Below are 19,173 nucleotides of genomic sequence, written 5' to 3' on the forward strand. Positions count from 1 at the left end.
CACTCAAAATCTGGAAAATAAAACTTATTTTATCTTTTTTTTTTAATCAGTAATAAAATCACCTGCTCTGCAAATGCACAGGAACAGGAAAAATACACACAAGCTAATTGTGAAGCCCACTTAACTGTGAAGCAGGTTAAAGACTGGCTTGTTCCTGGTTTAATTTGATGTACAGACCTACCACTTCACCCACAGGTAAGCATTTTGGTATGTTCTACAGAACATTTTAAACTAGTTTAACTATGGGTACTGGAGAAATGAATAGACTCTTCTAAAGAACAAAGACTGAGGCAGTGTTATAGAAGGCTGTTCCAAGTTCCTTCCTAGGCACAATAATCTGTCTTAATAAAACACCTCACTTCAATTTTTATTCCTCTCTTTTCCACTTACTTTGCAAATAATAATAAAGAAGCAGTTTTGTGAATAAATCTTTCGGGACATTCAATTCCATGCAGGTGCTTTGCAGCACAGTTTTTCTTACGAGCCGTCCGAACTTCCGAGATGACTTCTGCCTTTCGTTGTCCTTTCCATGCAAAGCGGTGCTGCCGTACACGTTCCTTCTGATGGGGGAACTTCGGGCACAGTGGAGCGATCTGCTGGCCCCCCACACTTGGCACTGCTGTCACCTCGCAGCCCTCGCGTGTCGGTGTTCCAGAGCCTCGGTAGCAGTAGTCAGCAGCAGAATCCTCTCTCACAGTCTGCTTTGGATAGCAGCAGGTTCTGGGATGGGGTTAGACGGCGTGCAGATAAATCCCTCCTCTGCACTGTGATGCTTCCTTCAAATGTTTATCATATTCAGAGCAACGGGAGCGCTTCTAACAATCTCAGCGCACAACAACGTGGCTAAATTTTCAACGTAATTCCTGGAGATTGGAGAGCTGCTGTCCTTTGGGGGTTTTGGTGGGGAAAAGAAATGCCTTTTGCAGGCTGTGTCCTGAGCGCCCTTAGCGCCGAGCACCGCGGCAAGGCGAGGGCTGGCGGCGGGCACGGAGCAATGCTCGTACTGGGAAGCGAACCCATCCTTGTGGAATTGCTGTAGTGGAGTATCGTGACAGACCATGACAGGTCTAGGACTACGACAGTCTTAAGCTGTGCCATGGCAGGTTTAGGTTGAATACTAGGAAGAATTTCTTCACAGAAAGGGTGGTTAGATATTGGGCTGGCGGGGGGTGGTGCCCGGGAAGTGGTGGTGTCACCATCCCTGGAGGAGTTTAAAGGAAAGGCTGGACGTGGCACTCAGTGCTATGGTCTAGTTGACATGGTGGTGTTTGGTCACAGGCTGGACTGAGTCTGTGATGGTGACCACCCGTCGGAGCCCCTTCCTTGGACCCCCGCAGACAGCGGCCAGACGACCGGCAGAGGCGGCAGACGAGACCTTTATGTCTCAAGGCAGGGCGCCCCCTCCGCCCGCCGCCGGCCGGGGAGGAGTGAGGGAAGGGCGGGTTGGGCCGCACATCCCGCGGGATCGGGACGGGGCCGCCGCTTCCGCCACGTGTCCCGCCGGGCCCGCTGGTTGCCGCGGCGACGGGAACCTCTCCCGCCCCTTCCGGCCTCGCATGGCGCCGTCTCTTCCGCTGCGGGGAGTAATATGGTGAGTGGCCCCTGCTGCGGGCAAGGAGGGAAGGGGGAAGGAAAGTCGCGTGTGGCACGCGGGGCGAGGAGGCTGCTGGAAGTGCCCGCTCCCTCGCCGGGCCGGCGGCGCCGCGGGGCGTCCGGGCAGGCGCGGCCCATGGCGGGCCCGGGGCAGCGCGGAGCGTCGTTTCTCGTGCCGTGTTTCCTCCTCGGGGCTCTCCGCCCGCCCCTGAGTGCGGTCAGCGGGCCGCGGCCGGGACCTGGGGGGGTGCCGGGGCCGTGGGGGGCCCCTGGGCCGGAGCTGCCTCTCGAGCGACGTCGCCGGGCTGCGTCTGAGCCTCGGAGTTCTCCTTCATCGGCACAACGGTCAGGGGGCTGGGACTCGCCGCAGGACAAACAGGTTACAGTGCCCTCGTTCCCCAGTGTCGGGGCTGTCACTCTGCGGCTCGCTTCTCAAAGACAAAACCCCGTTATTTTGGGAACGACCGCCGCGTGTGCGTGTTCATCGGGGCGGCTAAATGTTCCCTTTTCTTGCTGAGCGCCGCTAAAGTGACATCGGTGTCAATAACAGGTGCTGTCACCTGTTGGAGCAGACGGCGCCGCTCGCTGCAGGAACACGTCTTCTGGAGCTCTTGTAGCGCCTCGGGGGCTGAGGTGTAGGTCAGCCGCCCTGCCCGGCACCGAGCCCTCTCTCGGCACTACTGTAGGATCTAGGGATGCTTTAATGGCAGCGTGCAACACGTGCTGGGCTGGAGCTCGCTTCCAGCGGTGGCCTGTGGCCTGAGTTCGGACGAAGCCGCCTGTGGCACAGAATACAGAGAGCTCTGCTGCACGGCTTCCTTTGTAAACAGGGAGGTGCGGCTGGGCAATGGACACGGTGCCAACAGTGTGGGAAAGCAGCGGGTGCACAGGCTACGGGGATGTAAAGGGTCTGGAGGGAAAGCCATGAAAGGAGTGTTTGATGTCACCTGGAGGAGACTGAGGGGAGACCTCACTGCAGCTACACCTTCCTTGTGAGGGGCAGAGGAGGGGCAGGCACTGATCTCTCCTCTGTGGTGACAGTGACAGGACCTGAGGGAATGAGCTGAAGTTGTGTCAGGGGAGGTTTGGGTTGGATATTAGGAAAAGTTTCTTCACCCAGAGGGTGGTTGGGCCGTGGATCAGATTCCCCGGCGAAGTGGTCACAGCACTGAGCCTGACTGAGTTCAGGAAGCTCTTGGACAATGCCCTGAGGCACCTGGGGTGACTCTCAGGGTGTCCTGTGCAGGGCCAGGAGTTGGACTTTGATGATCCTTGTGGGTCCCTTCCATCTCAGGATATTCTGTGATTCTTTGTGATTCTGTAACACAGCAGCTTTCATAAGCAGGCCACTGCCTGTTAGAAAAGCTTTCCGAGGTGTTCTGGCATCCTGCATGTGTTTATTGAGAATTAAAATAATCACGTGATGATTTGCTAGTAAAGAAAAGAGTAAGTGCCAATGTTTTGTGCCAGATGAGCTAAACTTGGTGTCTGTAGTAGTGCTTAAAGTTTAATTCATGGCACACTTGTATTTCTCAGATAATGTGAAATGCAGCTGTGTTGACAAAATATCTGAAAGTTAATTGTATTTATTTTGGTGAAGAGCCCATTAGTATGTCTTTTGGCCTTCTGCTGGCAGCTAAGGTACAATAGCTTAAAATCAAGCATTATTTAATCTGGCCCCAAACTGCTGCAGATGACAGACCATCTATTACAAGTCCACGAATTTCTATTGCAAATCAGAAGGGCTTTTCATGTGGAAAGCTTACTTCTTTGTGGGGAGAGCAGAAGGGAGGACAGCCAAGTAGAAGCTTAGACCCTCTGAGGAGAGGGAGACAAGTGTCATGGCAGGTGAATTTCTCTGGTAGTCTGCTCCCTGTCACACTTGCAGGACAGTCATGTAGCACCCCTTTAGATGAAGTCAGAGCCAAGATTGTTGGTATGTCTCGTTTTGCTATTGGCCTAGTGTCCTCATCACCAGCATTGTATTTACTTCTGTGGTGAGTTCTCCTTTATAGAGCTATAAACAATATTTTCCTGTTTAATAAATCCGTTGCCTTTGGATGGGAAGTGTGTTTTGATGAAGAAAAATGTTTGTGTTTTCAGACTGTCTTGTAGTAGTTTCATCTAAATAAAAGTTAAAACCTGCTCTTTAAATGATATTTTAGTGCCTTTTCCAGTAAACCTGAGTTCTGAATTATGTCTAAATGAAGCTTGATTCTAAGTCATTTGTCATTTTCTAATATAATAACCATGTGAAATGGTTACCAAAATATTGTTGAGTTTAAAGTTTGTGATATTTCTGTATAAGAAAAAATTCACCTGAGTCTTTGATGTAATTGTGAAAATGGTTCATAAATGAAGATTCCCTTTTTGCTAATTTTAATTATGGTTTAAGTGAAGTTTTTAATTAAACTATTGGTTTGGTTTTTTTTAAGGGGACAATACACTTGTTCCGCAAATCACAGAGATCAGTGGTTGGAAAGTTAACACACGAATTCAGGTTGGTTGCAGCAGACAGAAGGGTAAGTATTGCTTAAAAGGAATCATAATTATAATAAAAATACATTAGCTGTAGTAAGTTAAAATACCCTATTAGCTTAAGTATATTAAGAAATTTTTCTTTGAGTTTTTTTAGCTGTGCTAAAAAAAAAATCTTTGAAGCTGTGTTGCTTCTCTGCATTGTCACTGTGAATTAGTGTTCTCCAGAATTATTCTTCTGTCTGATGGGTTCAGTAGAACTGTGAACTGAATGTGTTCAGATATTTTTGGGACTGAAGTTTCCGCACAAAAAAGGGAACCCACTAATATAAAGTTGCACAAGTTGGTCTTCAAAAGTCACGTGCAATGCAAATATTATAGATGGGTGGAGGTTTTATTAGACCAAAAAGGTATTTTAAGCATGGTGGCATTCATAAATGAGTTTTAAAATAATCTGTAAAGTATAAAATAGAGTAAGGGCTTGCTGTTCTGAAATGAGTGGTGAATTTTTGGGAGGGAGGAGAAGCCAGTTCTGGTTTTGCATGACCAAATATTGCAATGTTGTTCTTTAAGACCAGATAGATATATTTCTGTCTTGTGCATTTTGGAAGGTGTAAAATACATATTTATTTTCATCAACAGTCCTGGAAGATTTTACTGTTTGGTGCTATAAATTTAATATGTATTGGCTTCCTGCTCATGTGGTGCAGCTCTACAAACAGCATAGGTAGGTGGCTCTACAACAAACTACCATGTGTTTCTTAGCTTGTGAAGTTTCAGCTGCCTGAAAAAGCCAAATCCAGTACTTGATGGAGTTAGGGATTTGCTCAGCCAGGTTCAGAAAGTGCTTCCTTTTGATCTGCCGCAGTCAGCTTAGAAGCATTTTTCACAGACGAGTTTGGATGGGTGCAAGTCCTTCAAAGTGTGCACAGTTCTTTACTCCAGCTGAGCATTTGCTTCCTGCAGTAGCTTCTTCATTTTTAAGGCTGAAAGCCAGTAGACTTTTGAGTTAGGAGTCCTCAAACATGTTGCTTGTATAAGTAGCACCAGTGATATGCAGAGACCCTCACTTGTAGTTGAATGAGTATGTTTGTAGTGTGGAAAAGGCTTAAGACTTCTTTCCCTCTGAGGAATGCCCAGCAGTATCCAAAACAGTGGAGTGTTTCCAAAACCTGTGTAGCTGCCACTGCAGAGCACAGCTCAGTGAGGGCTGCTGTGGGGAAATGGACTCCAGATCAGCTGGACCTAATGCAGTTTTGTGTGCCTCCTGCTTTTGTATGGGGATTTGATGTGCTTCCCATCCCTGAGAATGGAATGCTTTTTTAGTTTTTTAATTTTTGGTACAGGTTTTCTTGCAGTTTCAGGATAGGTTAGAGATGCAAAACAAGTAAAACATTCAGTTCAACCTACTTCTCACTGCAAAATCTCACATAAGAGATCTCTTACTTTGGTAAGTGATGTGTTTCTGGAAGATCTCCTGACTTTCCAGTACTTAAATTCCTAGTCACAATTTAGTCACAAGTGGGATGCCTGTTGTATCTGGGCTTTATTACATGCTTTAGTTGAATTAGGATTGTATAATCAACCTTCTTATGACATAAAGTATATTGGTGCTTTTAGAATAACAGCGAGGCAGTTTATATAGGTAGAAGATTGAGAAGAGCTGCACAAAAGGGACTTGGAATACAAGTGATTTTTGCATTGAAAAATCAAGTATTAAGTTTTAATATTTACTTTTCTTTACAGCTTTAACTGCTTACACATATTTGACAATCTTTGACCTTTTCAGGTGAGTTTTTTTCCCTTTTTGTCTTATTGTTCATTTTGTCTGTATATTTCTATACATTTAAAATTTACTTACGAGTTCAAAGACATGTAAGTTAGTCATCTGTATAGAAACAATAACTGGTTTAAATACAGCTTAAGTGAGTATAAAATTGCACACAGTAAACAGATTGTAGAACCCACCATAGCTGTATTGAGAACGACTAGTAACTAACTCATCAGTTCAGTTACGGATTTCTCTGTGCAGATGTGTGACAACATAAAACAATATAGCACAAAGCTGTTTCTGGTTGTTCTCTCAGAACATTTTCCTAATGCCATAGTCACTGATTGTGAAGTAACCCTCAGTTTTAACTTCAGTAAACAAGAAGCATGTAATAATAATTCTATTTCAAAAATATTTCACAAGCTGGATACCAAGCAGTCTGCACATAAGATCATTAGATATTTTCAGTATTTTTCTTGTTTTCTAACAAAATTATATTAAAAAAAACTTTTAGTGTGATAGTTCTAAACACTTCCGGTAATATTGATAATACAGACGTGAAATACATTTAGTTCTTACCTAAGATACAGAATGGTAGCAGTGATTAGGAAATAAAATGTATATCTTTTTAAAATATTAGCCTACATTATCTTCCTTGCTATCTCACTACCTTATAAAAGGTATGGATCAACTTTCTCAGTCATATGGATGCCCACTACATACTATAACTTATCTGACTTACAGTAAAACATTCAAAAATAACATCAGCAAACATGCAGAAACAAAAATGACTTGTTGGGATAGGCACAAAAAAAAAATTGATCTGTGACTGCATTAGAATTAAGATATAACTTTAATGAATCTTGTATTTATCTTAGAATTTTGGATCTACAGAATTTTTGTTGTCTTGACTCAAAATGCCTTTTTCACCTTGGGGAAATTGGGGAAAATGTTGATGTTGTACTTCCCGTTCATATGGGAATGTACTAAAACTTTTTTCTTTTTGTTTTAGAAGAAGGTAGAACACCCCTGGCACTCCTGTCTTAGGTTAATTAGGGGTTGGACTAGAAAATTATTCTAACTCAGCAATCTCTTTCAAGAGTTTTGATTTGCTGTAAGGGAGAACAATGCTCAGTAGTTCTGCTGCAAAAATCACTTTCTGCTTGCTTTCTTTTTGTCATTTTCCTGGTTGTATATATTAGTCTTCCTGAGATTATGAATTTATGGCTTTGTATATGAACGGGATTACTTCCTGTGCTCTTACTTTTATTCTACACAGCTGAGAATCAAGTTGTGAGGATGTGATTGTTCATCAGTTGTAGGGACGAGTTCCTGATCCAGTCTGATTTAACGTTGTTATCAATCACAAAAGGACTGCATGAAAGCACAGATGGCACTGAACCCATGTGGATTCCAACTGAAAAAAAAGTTCAATAGAGAAAAAATTGTTCAGTAGAGGAAAAATAGGCAAAGGAAACTATACTCATACTTGAAACATTCTGACTACTACCATGGTAGTTCCAAAATAATTGGAATTCTAGATGTTCTGTATGAGAACACTTTGGACAGAAGATAGCAGGAGAGACCTGTGGCTGTCAATGAATGACAGAGATTAGAGCTTGTGTAGGTGAATGCAGCCAAAGAAAGTTAATCTGTTTTGGCCTATACATAGAGAAATTACACTGTGAAAAAGAAAGGCAATACTTGGTGTGGCCTGAGACTTACTCCAGAGTACTAAATGTAATTCATGGTATATCTAAAAGAAGATTTTAATGGAGAGATTTCTTTGGTTTTTCTTTCACTTTTCTGTCTTGCTTATCAGCTTCCTTCTCATTTAAACAGCCTTTCTCATGTTACAGCATTTCTAGGCAAGTTCAGAAAGCACATGAGGAGCATTTAGAACATCATTGTGACAGTGGTGCAGGTTGAGTTCAGGGCAAGATGTGGCTGTGCTCATTTGTTGAGTTCTGGTGGCTCAAGTGTGTCTTTGTAGATTGTGCAATTTGTAAAGGCTGCTGTTATTTATCACAGTCTAATTCTCCCCCTTTTTTCAGTTTGGTAACATGTCTAATAAGCTATTGGGTAATGATGAAGAAACCCAGCCCAGTCTATTCATTTGGGTAAGTACAATAACAAGGTGTAGTGTTTGATACAGCATTTCATACATTGCTCGTTGTCATTGCCTGGATCCCTGAACAGCCATCAGTAATACTCTGTATGTGAAAAAGCCTAAAAATGAGGAGGGCCGAGACTTGTTGTAAATTACAGAGTAAGGGACAGACAGGAAGAAGAATTAAGAAATGCTTAATTTTAGGGTGCCTGTGATGAGTGGAGTGTTAAAAAACCCCTGAAAATAATGCCTATTCCATAAAACTTCCAGTTTCTTCCCATCTGTCTGCAATTAAATGAATTGGAAAGAGTAGGTGTATCCTGCTGGTTCTTGCACAGATAAGATTCTGTTGGATGCGTTGTTCAATGTTCAGTGTTTCTAAACTTAATTCTCAAATTTCAGGTTTGAAAGGTTTGAAGTTCTAGCTGTATTTGCATCTACAGTTCTGGCACAGCTTGGTGCTCTTTTTATACTGAAAGAAAGGTAGGGTTATGTACTGTTTTCTTTAATTTTTTAACACATGAAGATGTAGTCCAGATCAACCAAAAGCACATGCATTCTACGACTGCTGTATGTAGAAAGAGACTTTAGAAAAAACTTAAAGATTTAAAAAATATATTGCTAAACCTTACTGCTTGCTTACATTTATTACACTACATGTAGGCTTTAGATGTAAAGATGGGAATTGATAAATGTGTCTAAAAAGCTCTCTAGGGAAAGAATTAATGGTTTTAAGAATACTTTTTCTAAAAGGTTATGTAATTAATTAAATGCATTTCCTTATGTGTCTTGACTTTCTTAAGTTCATTAATGAGCAAAACTTTTTTGTTTTTACTTCTGTTAGTTGTTGAAGTCATAGCAGCTTCATAGTGTATCAAGGGTCTGAATGTTTAAAGCATCAACTTCTTCACTCCCTCAAAGTTCACTCAAGTATTAATTTGCCATACCATCTTATGCTTGGAAGCGTTTGTATTTCAGGAGGTTAGCCTGAAACATTATTTTAGTCGTTAAAGATGAGGAGGCTTTTGTTAACATCGGGAATTTAAAACTGCAGCAATGTACCTTCCCTTTTTCTATTCAAGTGCTCAATTTTCTGTGTAAAGGGCTGTATTAACAACTTAGCAACTTTATACTGTAAGGTCAGTGTATTGAACTCACAGTGCACTGGAATGAATCACCCTCTGTCAAAACCTCCAAGTTTTCCGACATCAATTTTAGGAAATTCCACAAACTTAACAGGTTTTTCTGTTACTGCTGAAGCTCATTTGTTAACTCACTGGTGCGTGAAAAAAGATCTCTATCTCCACCACAGTATCCAATGTCTACTTTATTCGACCTTGCTTAGTGTGAGGCTGTGAGTCAGGAATTTCAGACTTAGTTTGTTGTGGTCACCAACACTGGTGGTGGTGCCAGTAGCAATTTTTTTTTGCATGTTCATTTACAAGCATATTTTTATTGTGTAGGCAGCATTCATGGTAGCTAGCACATATGTGGCACAGTTTGGAAATATTTGAGAAATCTAAATCACATCTGCTTTGATTCAGTGTTAAATGCTTTCATTGCTTATAAAAGTTGCTGTGTTTATTTAAGCAATTTTTTGCAGTACTCTATCTATCAATCAGTTTTTGTTTATAAATGGCAGCTAATGCTATGGAACTGTAAAAACATGTTTCAGGTATCAAGGCTTTACTGTATGAATATAACTCCAATTTTCAATTATTCTTGTAGTGTGGAGCGGTTTCTGGAACAGCCTGAGATACACACGTAAGAGATTATTTTGACATGTAAAATGTGTTACTGTCCTTTTATGATTCTAATCTAGCATATATTAGTTATGCAAGTACTTTCAAATTGCTTTTGCTGCCTTGGTGCATTTGTTTCAAACCATGTGCAAACTATACTGCAAACCATTCCTCTCAAGGTACAATTGAAATTTAACGCTCATGTTCTCTCAAGCAGTGATCTAACTATGTATTGCTGCTTTTCCTAGTTCAGTTCATTTTATTTCTTGTGGCCTCATGGAAGGCCTGGTATGTTGGGGGGAAGGATCTCTGGTCAACAGGGAACTGAAAGTTTTGCAAAGAGGATTCAGACTGTAAAGAACACAGGGAGAGGAAAAGAAGGTGTTATGGAGCAAAGGAATGGGAAATGGGACATACGTTGAAGTAGTTCTAGGAAAAGGCTGAGGGTATATGGCATAATTCCATAGAAAGCAAACCTTCTTAGCTGTGCTGCTGAGGGGACAATGTATCTTCAAAGGGCAAATACATGTGTGTGCATATATGCAATTTGTTAAGAGCTGTTACTCAACATGATGATCATTACGTGGTAACAATAATGTACAAAGTTCAGTGATCTCATTTAACCCTTACAAGGATAATACACTGCTGGTTATTAAGTATTACACTAGTTTATCCTACTTGTTTTCAGCCTCAGTGAATGAAACCAAGCAAAGCATTTTGATACTCTCGTTGGTAGTTAGAGCTTGATGACATGTTCTGTGATGATAGGAAATTTAAGACACCTTTTTTCCTCTCCCTAGGGGACGGCTGCTGGTTGGTACTTTCGTGGCTCTCTTTTTCAACTTATTTACAATGCTTTCCATTAAGAATAAGCCTTTTGCTTATGTCTCTGAAGGTATGTGATAAATTAGACTGTAACAAGAATTGAGAAAAAAATGTTAATGTTCCTATTTTTATCAAGGTATAACTTGTCTGCTAACTTTCTTAACCTAGTGGCTGTATATTACTATTACCTCTGTTAATGTAACTTTGTGCAGTAGAATTGCCATCTGATTTTCAACTCCAACTTTCTTATAAGCTCTGAGTAGTATGAGGTCATTAATATGATAAACCAAGTATTATTTTAATGCTGCAGTATCCTTTATTTTCAATCTTTTGAATTCAACCAGTGAAGGTCATGTGACAGATACCAGAACTTTCAACACATCTTATGGATGTATTAATGGGTTAAAAATAAGTTAATGCAACAGTTCTTTTTAAAAGCTCTTCAACCTTTTTTATTGTGAAGTAGGTTTGCAGTCATTCGTGCAGTTGTAAATTGTGCATAGTTATAAATATTATACACTATATTATATAAAAGATAATTGTTATGACCTGCAATTATATTTGTATCTAATCAGTTCAGATTATTATGAGAGATGGATGTTGTACTTCCTTCCTGGAAAAGACAGACTTGGGGCTTTTTTCAAGTGCCAGGGTATCTGTTGAGATATATTTACTCATTCACAGTGTAATTATTAGACTCTTCCCTTAAAACAGAACTTACGTGTACTTTAAAATGTAGTAACTTTAAAATGATACTTAAAATTGTGGTAACTTTATTACCTTCTTTCTTTTGCAGCTGCCAGCACAAGTTGGCTTCAGGAACATGTTGCAGATCTTAGTAGAAGGTAAAGCTTTATACTGTTTTTCAAAGTCATTAGCTTCCGGAAGGCAGTGTTGGTTTTGTGTGTATAGTGTCAATTTGGAGGGGTATTGAGGGATAAACTTGTATTAGAGCTTTTAAAATAGCTTTACTTACTGTAGGTCTCATGTATGAACTCTGGAGCAAATGTTGTCTCCCATATTTCCCAGATACATCAGTCTAACAGAAATACATATTTCTGGGTATCTATTCTTTTCAATGTATGTGTTCAGTACATTGTATGTAATTCTCTTTGGATGAGAATAGGAGAACTAACATTATCCTGTACAGACTTGAACTGCATTTCACAACATGCATTACTGAGTGATATATTTTGTAATAAATGATGTTTCTTTACTTTGTGGGCTGGACAAAGATTCAGAAGATTGAGTTTAAATGTGATATATGAGACAGGTTACTCACTGAACCATAGCTATGGAAACTCTTCATCTGTCCAGCAGGAAAACTGGAAAGTCTGTGTCTTCCAGGGATGTAAGCACTGTTGCTCATTCATCTTGTCTGTTAACTGTCTTGCTTGTATTGGATATCTGAATGCAAGATAACATTGTTTGCAAATAGTTTTGTCAGATGTCAGGGAAGTTTATTTTCATCCATACATGTTCTTCCAACTATCTGTCAGCATCAAAAGAAAAATGTTAAACCAAGTTGTAAAACATGTTAAGTGTGCTTCAAAACCCATCTGTTTCTGCATCTTGTGATCTTTTTTACAGTTAAGGAAAGGAGAGAATGCTTACTTGATAACAGAAGAATTGATTTTTTTATGGGTATAAGATGTTACATCATCATGACCAAAATCTGTGAAATATTTTGGGAAGACTAATAATTAGGTTGCCCAAGTTTTATTGTAAAAAAAAAACAAACAAAAAAAAAACCAAAAAAACAACCCCCCCACAAAACCCCCCCCAAAAAAACAGCTGGATATTAATCACAGACAGTAGCACAGCTTTCCTCTTATCAGTGTAGAAATACAGTTTTAAGGGGAAGGACACCGATGGATAACTTGAAGGGGTCCCAGATCAAGAGTAATATAATTGCTACTGGGTTTTGAGATAACCTATATACTGTTAAGCCAGTATGAAAAAAAAATTAGGGTGTATACAGCTATTTCAGATGTGTTATGTGAAGCAGTGCTGATTAAAAAATATCTGCACCTGTATATAATTATGTTGATTAAAATTCTTACAGGAGCAGGCCAGCACGTGATGTCTAAACATAGGTTGGCTTTAACCATAGCAACAAAACATTTCATGTTGTCTTTACCTTGAAATTTTCAGGACATGACATGCACTTACATTCACTGGGAAGTACAGAAACTCGTTTCTCTCTTCATATTCCCATTGACAGGAAATAGCTATAAGAAATAATTTTTCCAGCATTCTCTCATGCATTTTTTTGGCCTTCTCTTATTCAACTAGCTGGTCTTCTTCCTCCTCTCAGACTCCATGGATTAGTTAGCTTTGGCTTTAGCACACTTTGGCACGCCATGGTGGCAGATGGAGTGAAGACTGGTGACATGTAAACCTCTCACTACGTACACCTGTGTAATACCAACATGGAACCCATGCAGTGCCTGTGTTGCAGACAGCTGGTGCAGCTATATCATAGAGCTGTGTTCCCAGAAAAAAACACTTGGTTAATTTTTGCTGACAGCAGCCTTTGAACAGAATTGGTGGGACCTTTACAGTACTCATCATATGCTATGACAGCAAGGTGTGTTAGAAGGCAAATGCTAAATAATGGGTGTAATTTGGGAATTTAAAAGTAGTGATGAAGAGCTGGCTGACAACTGCTTTTTCTGTTTTGTTGCAGTATTTGTGGAATCATCCCAGGATTGAGTAGCATCTTTCTGCCACGGATGAACCCTTTTGTCTTGATTGATATTGCTGGAGCTCTGGCTCTTTGCATTACATACATGCTCATTGAAATCAAGTACGTGTAGTTGTCGTCTTAAAACAGTAGCTCTTCTTGTATCCAGTCTGTGGGGAAAATAAATTGTTTCATGAAAGGAATGATCTGATCTAGGGCTGCATTTTGTGTGATTCGCATGGCAACTCTCTGAATGCATCTGTCTGTTGTCCAAGATGAATGAGAGTTCAAGTGAGATTAGTATGTGTAAAATTCTGTGAGTATGTATAATTTAAAAGAATGAAAAAAGAATCATAAGTAAGCTGTTCTGCCTTTCAAAAATGTAAATTACCAGTGTTTCTTTAAAATTGCTCTTTCTCCCTAGCAATTACTTTGCTGTGGACACAGCCTCTGCTATAGCAATTGCTTTGATGACATTTGGTACCATGTATCCCATGAGTGTCTACAGTGGGAAAGTACTACTCCAGGTAAGGCAGCCTCACAAAAAACCAGATTTTGTGGTTTTGGTTTTGTTAAATGGCCTCATTTTAAAAACAGACCTTGAAATCTGTTTTAAGCTTGCAAATAGGAAGTGTTCCCATGGGAATTTGTGATGTGCTACAAGAATGTTAACAGTTGTGCAGATGTGCATCACCAAGTCATAAGAATTTAATGAAAATGCCATTGGTCTCTTGTGTGGGTAGACCAGACTTAAAGGCTCTCTTACTTGAACAGGGCCAGTTAATCTTTATTATAACTTGTATTTTCTTTTCTTCCTCTTTTTGAAGACAACCCCGCCTCATGTGATTGGCCAGTTAGATAAACTTCTTAGAGAGGTAAGTCAGTGTATAATACATAGCACAGTATGTACAGCTAATAAGCATTCAGGAATGTGAAGAATTTTTCTGACTAGTCCAAGAAGTTTGCTACTTTTTTTTTTAGTATTTTTTTTAGCTGCATGTAGAAAATACGAACCTTGCTTTCCAAGATGAATAGTGTCATTTAGGTATCTGCTGCAAATCTGTTTAAGTAGTGCAGGCTGTTTTGATTTTAATTTCATCTACTACTGAAGTGGTTTATAAATGTGAGTTGAAGGAGGTGAAGGAGTACAGGCAGCTGTTGAATTACAGCATAGCAAATTGAGAACATACTGCAATTTGGCAGCAAGAGTTGCTTGAAATACATTCCTTAAAACTTCTTTGATGGATCTGGATGTTTAAGGGTAGCAAAAGTGCATTAGATAAGCATTAGTGACATTAACAGACATCATCTGTCCTGTGTATGGAGCTTTTATTTCACTACTGAAAATTATTTGTTATTCAGTTACGTATAAAACTACTTTTCTAAGGGGATTTGAAACTTCTGATTTATTTTTATATTTGTGGGTGTTTGTGTAAAATTAGGTTTCGACTTTGGATGGTGTGTTGGAAGTTCGAAATGAACATTTCTGGACATTAGGTTTTGGCACTTTGGTAAGTTATGTCTCTATTATCTTTCTAGCCTTTGAAAACAAAGTTGTCAGACACTACTTTAATTTTTTAATTTACATAAAGTAAGATTTTTTTTTTTTAAATATTAACTATCAAAAAATGTGATGGAGTCAGTACTCCACAGTCCTTGTGTTTATTGCAAAACTTCTCTTCCCCTGTCCTTTACATTTTTTTAAAGCTTTGTTGTTGGTTAATGTTATTAATGTATCCTGCAGTTCTGGCTTAAAGCATGCATTTTTGTAACTGTAGAATTTATTTTGTATTTTGGAGTGAAGAAAATGACAAACAATAGAAAGAAACATTTTTCAAAATGATGTGTTAGTGTAAATTGTCTGGGAAGACAGAAGTAACTATAACCCTTCAAGCACCAAAGGTCTGCAGTAGACAGTAGAATCATATGTTTTCAGCATTTCTAGGGGAGAAGGTGGAACAAAATAACTACAGTTGTGTACCAATAATTCTGTAAACTGAAAGAAATGAAAGGGTAATTTCTGTGATAAAGAATAATCACACAGAGCTTGGTTATTCCTAAGTTGATGTAGGTATTTTGTGACAGTTGGAAAATTAAGGCTCTTAAAAATATTTCTTCACTGATTCCTTCCAGTATGCTATCTTTCTTTAAACAACAAAAAAGGCAGCAGTTCATTCTTTCTGATGTAAAAATAGCTTTCAGTTTACTGTTTTCGCACTTATGCCTAAACTTGCACTTTGTTCTTTTGAGCCATTTTTCTCCCCCAGTTGTTGCCTGTCCTGCCAGGATGTGTTGTGTTGTATAGTTTGGTTCTAAGACTCACTTTTCCTGAACGCTGATCTTGATATGTTCATAAGAGAGCAACGTATCAGGAAAGATCAGAATGTATCCTGTAATAAGGTTCTTAATTTAGTCAGTAGTTTCCTCTGCAAAAGGCCTTTGTGTAATTCTCTGCAGGATAATTTACCTCCTCTTGAATGCATGTGGGGAATCTTTCTTAGAGTAACCATTAACAGCCAATTTGTTTTTATCACTTTCTAGGCTGGATCGGTCCATGTCCGAATTCGGAGAGATGCGAATGAGCAAATGGTACTTGCCCATGTCACTAACAGATTGTACACATTGGTCTCTACCTTGACTGTTCAGATTTTCAAAGATGACTGGATCAGACCTACCTTATCGTCTGTGCCTATTGCAAACAATATTCTGAACCTTTCGGATCATCACATTATTCCAATGCCATCTTTGAAAGCTGCTGACAATTTGAACCCTGTTACCTCCACTCCAGCTAAGCCCAGCAGTCCACCACCAGAATTTTCTTTTAACACGCCAGGCAAAAATGTGAGTCCAGTCATCCTTTTAAACACTCAGACAAAGCCCTATGGATTGGGCTTTAATCATGGATCTGCACCCTACAACAGTGTACTCAGCCAAGGACTTGGAATACCGGGAATGGGAGCAGCTCAAGGATTCAGAACTGGTTTTGCAAATGTCCCAAGCAGATATGGAACAAATGCTCGTGGTCAGCCCCGACCGTAATAAACACCATTATTTATTATACTTAAGGGTATTGACTTAATTATTTTATTACCCAATTTTTATAAACATTTGGAATGTCAAATCATTCTAAATGGCTGGGAACAAGTGCATTGTTCATATTCATGAAGTGGTTAAATAGCATTTTTTTCCTTCGCATCAGCAGTAGCCTGTGTAATGCCACAGATATTTTGCAGACTTACAGTACTTTACAAGTAGTTTTTATAGGGTGTCTATTTCTACTCATCTTTTTTATCCACTTTTCTTTATCTATCCAAGAATGTATTGAGATACAGCACAACTCCGTAAGAGAATAAAATAGTGACCAGGTAGCTTTTTTTTTTTTTCTAATGAGAATTACTGGATGCTGAATAGCTCAGAGAATAAGAAATGGCAGAAATACAAGTCCCAATTTTCAGATATGTTTGATTGCTGTATTATGCCATGTTTGGGCCAAATCACAATTAGTTTTTGATTGCAAGAATCCATCAATATTCATGTTGTGGCCATTGTGAAGACAATCTGGCATTTCAGGTTATAATTGATTCTGTGAGACTGTGTTTTTACGTTTTTATTGATGCTTTTATAGAAATTCACATGGTTCAGCAACCATTTTCTAGTTGTAAGTATTCCATACTCATCTCTGATATTTTTTACTTTTTGGTTTAACTGCAGAATTATTTAGCAATATACTGGGAAATAAAATACTTAAAACTGAAGATTTTACAAAGCACCTCTTTTTTACAATTAAACCCTATTTGGATACAGAACAGATGACTGTTGTTTCTGAAGCCAGTATTTCATTTTTGACGACGTATTCTATGATTTGTTTGTGACTTTGTATTTTCCTCTTTGTAATTTTTTTTTGTAGTTTCAGGGGAAAAGTAATTTATTTATATTCCTGGTTTATATCCAGAGTACAGGTCAGTGATCACTGAGAGTTTGTAGTCACGGCTGGAGTGCTTAACCTTTGGGGCACACATGGAACGAGACCACTTCACTTGTCTCTGCTTTTGCGCTGCTGTCCTACTCTACACTGAGGTGTCTGCATTTCTCCAGGGCCTTTCTCAGAGAGCTCTTCCCTCTCATTGCTGTCTTCCTTCTCTGCCCTGACAACAGGGAAAGGCCTTTTAGAAATACTTTAATTTTTTTGTCTGCTCCCCTGTGCAGTATCCATGTTACAATGGCTCCTCTGCCCTTTCTTCTGCATCTTTTGGCCATCTAGGTTGCCCATTGCTGTTGTTCCACTTGCAACTCAGGGTGCTTTATATTGGCTTCCACCTTGTTCATCTGTGTGCTGAGTCAGTCTCTCCACTTCTGTGAGGTGGTTATACGGAGCTGTAGTATCTCAGGGATTCCAAAGATACTTTGTTAACTGAAGATAATGGCTTTGATGAAGAAATCTTTCTCATGCAGATCTAAGTGGAGAAAACAATCTTCTATTGAATTTTAAAGATCTGTGGCCTCTTCACTGGCTGAAGATTTGTTTTTCTGTGTAAGAACACTACATTCCGCTTTTTTTCTTTCCCCCCACCCTGCTCCATGACCAGTGTTTCTTGAGCCAGTCCTTGGAGGACAGAGTCATTCTTGCAAAAGCAGGGTGACATTCTGCATGATGGAGATGTATCTTTTGGGGATGTTTTAGGCTGAGGGTGGTGTCCAGGCTGCCACTTGGATGCTGTCCATGTAAGCTACAAGTAGAGAATCTAGTTCTGTACTTCATTTGCAACGAGAGTGGAAATTCCATTGCTCTGTTAGAAAATGTAATGACCTGGCAAACTTTCATTTAAAGATTGCAATGAAGTTACAACAATTGGCTCTGTTTCTATGAGGTCAGCATTAACTCAGTAATCACCTCTGGTCCATTATCTTGTCTTTCTGTGAGTCTATTACATGTGCCATTGCTGCACGGAAATTCACTGAAGTACAGAACACTTGAACAGATTCTCTGTTACCTCTTGGGTGCTGAACTAGACTGCACTTTCTACAGCATCTGCAACACCTTAGAGCCAGCAGAATGTTTACAATACACTACTCTTGTGTGGCCTGGTTAAGAATTGTTCCTTACTCCAGTTTCATAATCAAACACATGCCCTTTTTCTGATATTTTCAATACATTGTATAATATTGAATGCATGCTACTTGTTTTCAGTAGAAAATTAAATCTCCATTTTATTAAAAAATGAAGCTGATCTCTGATTTAAAATGAGAAGGGACGGTGATGAGAATCCCAGAATTCTGAGTGCAGTATATTCACTTTAACAAAAATAGTTTTTTTGACTGATTGTTTACAATATGTGCAGATGATAAATATTCTTTTAGATACTAGAACAGCTTTTTAGCTGCTTTATTGTTATGAATATATTAAGAGTATTTGTTAAATCAGCACAGAGTAAAATGTCTCCTTTTATATGAAGAAAATAAAATCAGTGTAATTGGTAAATGAGAAGGAAAAAGTGGTAATTTGTGTATACAAGATTTTATAGTTTTTGTTCTATATATATTGTTTGAGTGATGCTCTCAGGTGATACTTCCATCTCAATGAGCAGGTATGTCAAACTTCAGAACTGTTTTGCTGGACCTACTACCAGTGTAGATTGGGTCCTTGGAATAATTCTATAGAAAATGGGTTTTTATACATTTTGTCTTTTCTAACTGTATTTTGCTGTTACGTGGTCACAATCTAAATGTTTATTTGATCCATGGTGGATAAGAATTGATAATTTATATCATCTTCATTCCTAACGCTAGGAATGCTGTCCCAGCTAGAGAGGACTGGTACTTGCTGTCATTTCTGTCTGCTAGAGGATTTGGCATTGCTACTCCCTTAAGTTGTTCCAGCTGTGATCACACAGGATCACATCACTTTTAAGTAAATGCATCCAGATTTAGAGAGTTTGAGGGGTGTGTACCATTATTTGGCTTCAGATTC

The 19,173-nt window shown here is 39.4% G+C and overlaps 1 protein-coding gene across 3 annotated transcripts; it reads left to right on the top strand.

Moving 5' to 3' along the window:
* Nucleotides 1–1,514: 1,514 nt before the first annotated feature.
* SLC30A6 (solute carrier family 30 member 6) lies at nt 1,515–16,960 on the top strand. 3 transcript variants are annotated; one of them, XM_066178557.1, is made up of 14 exons: nt 1,515–1,591; nt 4,029–4,115; nt 4,714–4,798; nt 5,818–5,860; nt 7,897–7,962; nt 8,355–8,435; nt 9,681–9,716; nt 10,495–10,589; nt 11,316–11,364; nt 13,209–13,328; nt 13,630–13,732; nt 14,033–14,080; nt 14,648–14,716; nt 15,747–16,960. In XM_066178557.1, the coding sequence occupies exons 1-14, from the start codon at nt 1,589–1,591 to the stop codon at nt 16,242–16,244; spliced, it is 1,383 nt and encodes a 460-aa protein (XP_066034654.1). In that variant the 5' UTR covers nt 1,515–1,588; the 3' UTR covers nt 16,245–16,960. The 3 variants fall into 3 exon arrangements, with proteins under 3 accessions (XP_066034654.1, XP_066034655.1, XP_066034657.1); XM_066178558.1 differs by lacking the exon at nt 1,515–1,591 and adding an exon at nt 1,954–1,972; XM_066178560.1 differs by lacking the exon at nt 1,515–1,591 and adding an exon at nt 3,572–3,590.
* The last annotated feature ends 2,213 nt before the right edge of the window (nt 16,961–19,173 follow it).

The sequence above is a fragment of the Chamaea fasciata genome, unplaced genomic scaffold, assembly GCF_029207755.1.
Source record: "Chamaea fasciata isolate MVZ Bird 193981 ecotype frontalis unplaced genomic scaffold, bChaFas1.0.hap1 SCAF_3, whole genome shotgun sequence".
Taxonomy (NCBI): domain Eukaryota; kingdom Metazoa; phylum Chordata; class Aves; order Passeriformes; family Sylviidae; genus Chamaea; species Chamaea fasciata.

Excerpts from the sequence above, each read along its gene's own strand:
- SLC30A6 (XM_066178557.1), top strand. Across the intron at positions 8,436-9,680 it reads CTTTTTATACTGAAAGAAAG|TGTGGAGCGGTTTCTGGAAC; the intron begins GTAGGGTTATGT and ends TTATTCTTGTAG. Across the intron at positions 13,329-13,629 it reads TACATGCTCATTGAAATCAA|CAATTACTTTGCTGTGGACA; the intron begins GTACGTGTAGTT and ends CTTTCTCCCTAG.